At 44.5% G+C, this 8389-nt stretch overlaps 1 protein-coding gene and 1 pseudogene across 3 annotated transcripts in view; one reads left to right on the forward strand and one right to left on the reverse strand.

The window, feature by feature from the left end:
• The window catches only part of DNAJC17 (DnaJ heat shock protein family (Hsp40) member C17), a 37670-nt gene extending 29559 nt beyond the window's left edge, over window positions 1–8111 (reverse strand). Inside the window, exon 1 of one of the 3 annotated variants that reach the window (XR_002830329.1) lies at window positions 7927–8111. Coding sequence is in view for 2 of the 3 variants with exons in the window: in XM_006093029.3 (XP_006093091.1) it covers window positions 7927–8004 (78 nt within the window). In the remaining variant the exon portion in view is untranslated. The remainder of the gene's footprint in view (window positions 1–7926) is intronic. The other 2 variants (XM_006093029.3, XM_014459439.2) reach the window with 2 other exon arrangements.
• Window positions 4770–5140, forward strand: LOC102440299 (annotated as a pseudogene).
• Window positions 8112–8389: the final 278 nt, after the last annotated feature.

Raw genomic sequence — 8389 nt, forward strand, 5'->3', positions numbered from 1 at the left:
GGGATGACCCGACACACAAACGGGCCAATAACAACCAAGTTTCAATTACAACAAAAGGGCCCACACAGCCCACACAAGGGACATTCACAGAGCACCCAGCTCAGGTGACCAAAGAGACAATGCCCCTGGGTTCCACAGAACACCTACTACAAAGAGCCACCCTACAAAGACTGGGAATCATAGCAGATTTTATTAATACATAGAAAAAAACAGGCAGCCCAATGAGGAAGACAAAGAAACATGCCCCAAATGAAAGAACAGGAGAAATCTCCAGCAAAAGAGCTAAATGAAAGGGGGCAAATGATCAGATGCAGAGTTCCAAAAATGGTTATAAGGATGCTCAAGAAACTTAGTGAATACTACAAGGAACTTTGAACTACAACAGCATAAAAAAGGACCAGTCAGAAATGCGACTTCCTGGACGGACCTGGAGAGTATTATGCTAACTAAAATAAGCCAGTCAGAGAAAGACAAGTACCATTATGATTTCACCAGGTAGAATCTAATGAACAAAATAAACTAATAAAATAGAAACAGAAACAGACACATAGAGTCAATAGACTGACAGCTGTTGGCGGGGAGGTGGATTGGGAGGCTGGGTGAAAAAGGTGAAAGGATTAAGAAAAAAAACAACAACTACAAAACTCAACCGGCCAGTGTGCTCAGTGGTTCAGCATCAACCTATGAACCAGGAGGTCACAGTTCGATTACCAGTCAGGGCACATGCCTAGATTGTGGGCTCCATCCCCATGGGGGACGTGCAGGAGGCAACCAATCAATGATTCTCTCTCATCATTGATGCTTCTATCTCTCCCTCTCCTTTCCTCTCTGAAATTAATAAAAATATATTTTAAAAAAACACACAAAGAAGCCCTAGCTGGTTTTGCTCGGTGGATAGAGCATCGGCCAACAGACTGAAGGGTCCTGCGTTCAATTCCGGTCAAGGGCAAGTACTTCAGTTGCAGGGTCAATCCCCGGTTCTGGTCGGGGCACATGCAGGAGGCAGCCAATCGATGTGTCCCTCTGTCTCTTCCACTATCTTCTAATCTCTCTAAAAATCAATGAAAAAATTTCCTCGGATGAAAATTAACAAAAATAAAAAAATTTTAAAAAAACGTAAAAAAGAATATCTTAAACACACATACACACACAATATTTAGATGATGTATTATAGAATTGTACAGCTGAAATCTATATAATTTTATGAACCAATGTCACCCCAATAAATTTAATAAAGAAAGAAAGAAAAAAAGAAATAGCTTTTAAGTATATTTACTTATAGCAGTGGTTCTCAACCTTCCTAATGCCGCGACCCTTTAATACAGTTCTTCATGTTGTGGTGACCCCCAACCATAAAATTATTTTCATTGCTACTTCATAACTGTAATTTTGCTACTGTTATGAATCGTAATGTAAATATCTGATATTCAGGATGTATTTTCATTGTTACAAATTGAACATAATTAAAGCATAGTGATTAATCACAAAAACAATATGTAATTATATATGGTTTTCCGATGGTCTTAGGCGACCCCTGTGAAAGGGTTGTTCGACCCCCAAAAGGGGTCGCGACCCACAGGTTGGCGACCCACAGGTTGAGAACCACTGACTTATAGGCTAGTAATTCCACTTTGTTACAAACTACTATTGCTTTACAGTGATGGCGAACCTATGACACGTGTGTCAGAGGTGACATGCGAACTCATTTTTTTGGTTGATTTTTCTTTGTTAAATGGCATTTAAATATATAAAATAAATATCAAAAATATAAATATTTGTTTTACTATGGTTGCACATATCAAAAAATTTCTATATGTGACACGGCACCAGAGTTAAGTTAGGGTTTTTCAAAATGCTGACACGCCGAGCTCAAAAGGTTCGCCATCACTGGCTTAAGAAAATAATAATGCATACATAGTTGGGCAAAAGTAGGTTTACAGTTCATATGAAAATAATACAAATACTTAATACAATAATTAATAAACAATTAGTCCTAGCTGGTTTGGCTCAGTGGATAGAGCGTCAGCCTGCAGACTGAAAGGTCCGGGTTCGATTCTGGTCAAGGGCACATGCCTGGGTTGCAGGCTCGATCCCCAGTGGGGAGCATGCAGGAGGCAGCCGATCAATGATTCTCTCTCATCATTGATGTTTTTCTATCTCTCTCTCTCCCTCTCCCTTCCTCTCTGAAATCAATAAAAATATAGATATAAATCACAGAAAAAAGAATATCCCCTTAAAAAAGATAAACAAATCATAATACAGGAATAAGGAAATTCTGATACATGCTACAACATAGATGAATCTTGAAAATATTACCTTAAGTGAAATAAGCCAGTGACAAAAGGTCAAATATTATATGATATTTGTATGTTTATTTATATGAAGTACATAGAATAGTGAAGTTCATATAGAGAAACAATAAGAAAAACAGTAGAAGAGGAGTTACCAGGGAGGGGTTAAGGGGAGAGGGAATGGGAGTTAATGTTTAATGGATTGGAATTTCAATTTAGGATGATAGAAAAGTTCTGGACATGGATAGTGGTGATGGTTGCACAACAATGTGAATGTACTAATGCCACTGAAATGTACACTCAAAAAGTGTTAAAATGAGAGACAGTGACTGTCTCCTGATTCTCAAGTCAAGTTGCTGCAGTGGTTTCTGTAGACACTACTTTATTCATTAACAAATACAGGGTGAGGCAAAAGTAGGTTTACAGTTGTTTGTATGGAAAATAAATATTTAATAAATAATAATACAAGAATAAACTCTGTAAACCTTTCACATACTCACAACTGTAAACCTACTTTTGCCCACCCTGTATTTGTTGAGGGCCTACTCTGTGCTAGTCACGAGGCAACGGACTGCTACAGAAGTAGATGGGCCAGGCATGCTCCTTGCAGCTGAATATACAGGGGAGTAAGACACGAGACAAATAATCACACAAATGCACAAATAACTGCAAAATGAAATAAGTGCTAGAAAAGAGGAGACCCAGTTGGTATGGAAGAATAATCAGCAAGGCCACTCTGCGGAAGTACCACTGAAGCTGAGTTCTGAAAGAAAAGGAAAGCAACCCAGGCTAACAGAGGCGAGAAAGAACATTTCTGGCAGAAGGGACAGCATGTATGAAGGGTAAGAAATTCTACTGAGTATTTTAGAAGTGCAGTATGGTTTCAAGGGAGTGCCAGGATCATTCCATTTTCTGTGAGGAGAATAGCTGGGAGGAGAATAGCTGGGAGGAGTGCCACAGAGTAGACTAGAATAGATTGGAAGCAGGCAGACAAGCTGACAGGCTACTCTGATGGTTCGATGGAAGCTGATGGGGCTTTGGGCAGAGTGCTAGTGGTGGAGATGGAGATAAGCGAACAGGTTTGGGAATTATTTGGGAGGTTGACTCATTAAGACATAGTGACGGCAGGAGTAAGAGGATAGGGAGGTATGAAGAATGACTCCAGGTTCCTAGCTTGAGTGGGTGGATAGTGGTGCCATTTACTGGGACAGAGAAGTACAAGGAAGGAGCAGGTTTGGAAAGAGAAGTTCAAGAGTTCGATTTTGGATGTAATACAATTTAGATCCCTGTAAACATCCAAATGGAGAGACTGAATAGGAAGATGGATATACTAGTATAGATGTGGGATTCAGAGAAGTGGTATGAATGAAAATTAAATCAGACGTTGATGCTCATCACTACCCCTGAACTGTGTTGTTCTGGACAGGGTTCGAGTGACACGGTGTGGAAGGAGCAGTGACCTGGGCTGGATACCTAGGGGCTCCAGGTTCTAGTCCCAATTCTGTCACTAACCACTCTGGCTGAACTTCAGTAACAAAGGGGGTTGGCCTAGATTGAGGCTTCTTTAATCTTTTCTGGATAAGAATTGTTTCTTCTAAAAAATTATACACACAAAAAAATTACACATGGTTTCCAAGGTTTATTTAGTTCTTGGCACCTTTTTGTGGACCCCAAATAAGGAACTCCTATCTGACCAGACAACCAACGTTTAGGAGGCCTTCCTTGTACAGACTTTAAGGTACCCCTAGAAAACGATAGGCCTTGAACCCAGGAGAGGGGACACAGGGCCTGTCTCCTTGTTCTTTGCCAAAAAATATCCATTACCATGAAGCTAGCCAGAACATAAAAAAGGCCTCCATCTACTTTTCAAGGCTTATCTTCTTTCACACTTCCTTTCTTCTTGGCCTATGTGCCATACAAATTGGACTATACACATTCTCCCTTTTCTTGGAATATCCCTTCCCCCTTGTCCCCACACATCCAAACTCCGCCGGTTCTTCAAGGCTTACAATGCTTCTCTATTTCCCCTACCCCTTTCCCCAAACTAGAAGCAACCTTAGCCTACTCCAGACATCCACAGCACTTTGTCTGTGTCCCTCTTAAGGAACTTACTGTGTTCTCCCTTGTATTACAGTGTGTCTCTCCTACTAAAAGGCAGGAGAAGCACCTATCCTTTAAAAGAATGTTCTCACATAGCCCTTAGCTCATTCGAGTGAGAACTGGATCCCAACCACACTGGTCTGATTAGACCTTGGTTTCTGGTTAGACAACAGACTCACCCACCTCCCACTTGTGTCCATTCTACACACTGATGTTTAATTTTTTTTAAATCTGGTTACATCACTTCTCTGAGTAATATTTACATCAACAACTCCCAACTGCCCTCCTCGAAAATTCTTAACTTCAGGGTTCCAACACACTGGCTAGATCTAGTTGTGAAATGTCCAAAGTCGTTTCTCACTATTAATGAAGTACAAGTTAAACAATGTACAAATGGAGCAGTGTGAGGAGACGAGATCGACCCCCGGACTGAGCAAGACCCGGGCGCTGCTGCATCCCGCCACCATCGCCATCATACCCAAGAGAAAGGCTGAAGGAGATAAAGCCAAGGTGAAGGAAGAACCACAGAGAAGATCCGCCAGGTTATCAGCTAAACCTGCTCCTCCAAAGCCAGAGCCCAAGCCTAAAAAGGCCCCTGCAAAGAAGGGAGAGAAGGTACCGAAAGGGAAAAAGGGGAAAGCTGATGCTGGCAAAGATGGGAATAATCCTGCAGAAAATGGAGATGCCAAAACAGACAGGCACAGAAAGCTGAAGGTGCTGGAGATGCCAAATGAAGTGTGTGCATTTTTTTTAACTGTGTATTTCATGGTGACTAATAGTTTGAAATACTATTTATTATCAAGTTTTATAAAAATGCAGAATTTTGTTTTACTTTTTTAAAAAATATATTTTATTGATTTTTTACAGAGAGGAAGGGAGAGGGATAGAGAGTTAGAAACATCGATGAGAGAGAAACATTGATCAGCTGCCTCCTGCACACCCCCTACTGGGGATGTGCCCGCAACCAAGGTACATGCCCAGCTCTCTATCCCTCTCCCTTCTTCTCTGTAAAAAATCAATAAAATATATTTTAAAAAAAAAATGCAGAATTTTGTTTTACTTTTTTTAAGCTATGTTGTTAGCACACAGAACACTTCATTGTTATTTTTTTGTGGGAAAGGACATATAGTACTAATAGAATGTCTCCAAAGCTGGACTGACATGGGGGGAAAACACCTTTGCCTTCTGGTTTTGAGAAACTTCCTCTTGGTTCCTGGGAGGAGGGATCTCTTGATGTTGACACACATTAGCCATCCTGGCACAAACACCTTGTCGTGTGGGAAAACTAAAATTCGTTTTTCTGTCCTTTTCTCCCTCTCCACTTTAGCATAGACTTTGGCTCTCTTAAGCCCAGAGACCTATGGGGACCTGACCCCAAAAAATTGATTTCCAGTATGTTGGGCAACCTGGACTTCCCAGTGTCACCACTGAGAGGGCCTCCCTCAAAAGAGCAGCAGTTCCTCTTTAGATTGTGGATCTACAGATCGATGTTCTCTGCCATTTTCATTTCATTTCTGAAAGTCAGGGTCGGCTTGTGAAAAGTTGTTAAACAACATGCTCAATGTGAAATGTCAACCCTCACTCTAAACTTTCCCTGTTCAGAGCATCAGATGGAGACTTCATTGGGTTTTACGGTGGCTTTCTGATTTTGGTAGTTCATTGAAGAAGGGAGTCTGAAAGTTGTTGTATACTGTTGACGACTGTCTGCCCATGTCCTGCCTCAAATACCATGACTGTTTATGAAAAGTATCTTTAATAAAGCTGGATACAGTTTGGCTTGGAAAAAAGCAAAACAAAACAACATACAAATGTAGAACTAGAATAGTGCTCAGCACACGGTAAGTGTTATATAGATGTTAGGCGTTACTAATACTGAAATTTTAAGACTTAACAAACAGATACAGCAGATGTTACACATCCCCGTCCCATTTCTTTTCTTTTTTCTTTAAAAAATTGTTTTTAATCCTCACCAAAGGATTTTCTTTTCCATTGATTATTTTTAGAGAGTGGGGGGTGGGGGGGGGAGGAGGCGGAGAAGGGGGAGAGAGAGAGAGAGAGAGATTGATTGGTAGCTTTCCCCACATGCCTCAACAGGGGCCTGGGATTGAACCCGCAACCGAGTACATGCCCTTGACTGGGAATCAAACCCGAGACCCTTTGATCCCCAGCCCAGCGCTTTAACCATTGACCCAAACCGGCCAGGGCCCCATGGTCCACTTGTGATTTCAGCCCAGCTGCAGGGGACAGTTCTGTGCAGGTTGACAGCAGCTCTTCCCAAGGGCCCTATGGGTCTCCCTGCTTTTCTGCCTAGAGTTTCCTCTTACAAGCTCACTCAGTTAATGAGCAGGACAGCCTGGAAGTACAGGGGCATTCATAGGCATTAATGTTCTTTTTTATTTTTTATTTATTGAGTTTTTGAGAGGGAGGGAGGGAAGTAGGAAGAGAGGCAGGGAGAACGAGAGAAACACTGAATTGCTCCACTTATTTCCGCATTCCTGGTTTGATTCTTGTATGTGCCCTGACCAGGGATCCACTGGCAACCTCGGCGTATCTGGAGGACGCTCTAACCCTACCCAGCCAGAGCAGGCATTGATTTTCAGCCGATGAGTTACCTGCCTCCCCTTCCTAGTTGCTACAACTACCAACCATGATCCAGGGTTAGATAACAGAAATCTTAACTACAGTACAGGGTCCAAATCCCTGGCGCCTTTGCAAACACCTTCCTGGGGAACTTCAGGCCATCTGCCTTTCCCTAAGATCCTCCTGCCTTGGGCCCACTAGCGCATGTTGAAAGGACAACACCTGAGCACCTGCTACCTGAAGAGTCAATGAGCTGGGATGGAAAAGAAAACAGGGACGGCAGGGTCATAGGTCCCAAGGAGGGGGTTCAGAGGGAGTGGAGGCGCCTTGAGCCTTTTTTCGTCCTAGGCTCTACCAGCGGTTCTCAACCTGTGGGTCGCGACCCCTTTGGCGGTCGAAGGACCCTTTCACAGGGGTCGCCTAAGACCATCCTGCATATCAGATATTTACATTACGATTCATAACAGTAGCAACATTACAGTTATGAAGTAGCAGCGAAAATAATTTTATGGTCGGGTCACAACATGCGGAACTGTATTTAAAGGGCCAGCAGGCTGAGAACCACTGCTTGAAGCGGAGTTAATCAGCTTCAGGAGAGACTGAAGTGCCTCCAGCCGCAGTCACGACACAAGCGGAATTAGAGGCTGAGCCCGCGCAGGCGCACGGAGGAGGCTAGCATTCCCTCCCAGGCTCACCCACAGCCGCTCCTAGACTAGGGCCAGAGGGAGAGCACAGTATCCCGCACGAGGAGCCTCTCCTCGGTGACCCCTTCTTCCTCGTGAGGCTCTCTGACCGCCGTAGAATGGTTTGGGAGTCCAGCTTCTGAGGCCGTCAGGCCGCCCCTCGCTACTGGCCCAGGGCCCGGCCGAACCTGGACAGCGGGTGCCAGTCTAGGCGCCAAGACAGGAAGGGCCGCCCGACTTCCCGGGACGGCCCTCCTCACCACCATTCTCACCTCTTTGTCCGCCGCCTTCTCCTCAATGCCTAGCAGCGCGTACAGGTCCATCTGTAAGAGCTCCTTGGCCACCGACATGGTTCCAACCCTGACTGGATACTACAACTCCCAAGAGTCTAAACGTGCGCGGGACTCTTCCGGAACACTGTCGGCCCCGAGCCGCTAAGTGGCGCTTAGCCCCCTGGGAAATGTCGTGTTCTGTGTCAAGCTCGATTGCCACTGAAGGAAGCGGGCTGTCGTAAATGAACTACAACTCCCAGCAGCCCTCGCGCCCGCCGCTGTTGCTCTCCAACCAGGATGGCCGGTCGCGATTTCCCTGCGGGAGGCCGTGGCAGGCTCGCGCGAGTGGGTGTGAGGGACAGGGGCGGAGCTGGGTGAAGGTCCACGGGCCCCGTACCTCGCGGGCGTGATCGCAACTCTGTCGGCCGTGCCCCGCCACGCCGGGAGCCAGGATGGAGAGCAG

Source organism: Myotis lucifugus, unplaced genomic scaffold (assembly GCF_000147115.1).
Source record: "Myotis lucifugus unplaced genomic scaffold, Myoluc2.0 scaffold_109, whole genome shotgun sequence".
Lineage (NCBI taxonomy): Eukaryota > Metazoa > Chordata > Mammalia > Chiroptera > Vespertilionidae > Myotis > Myotis lucifugus.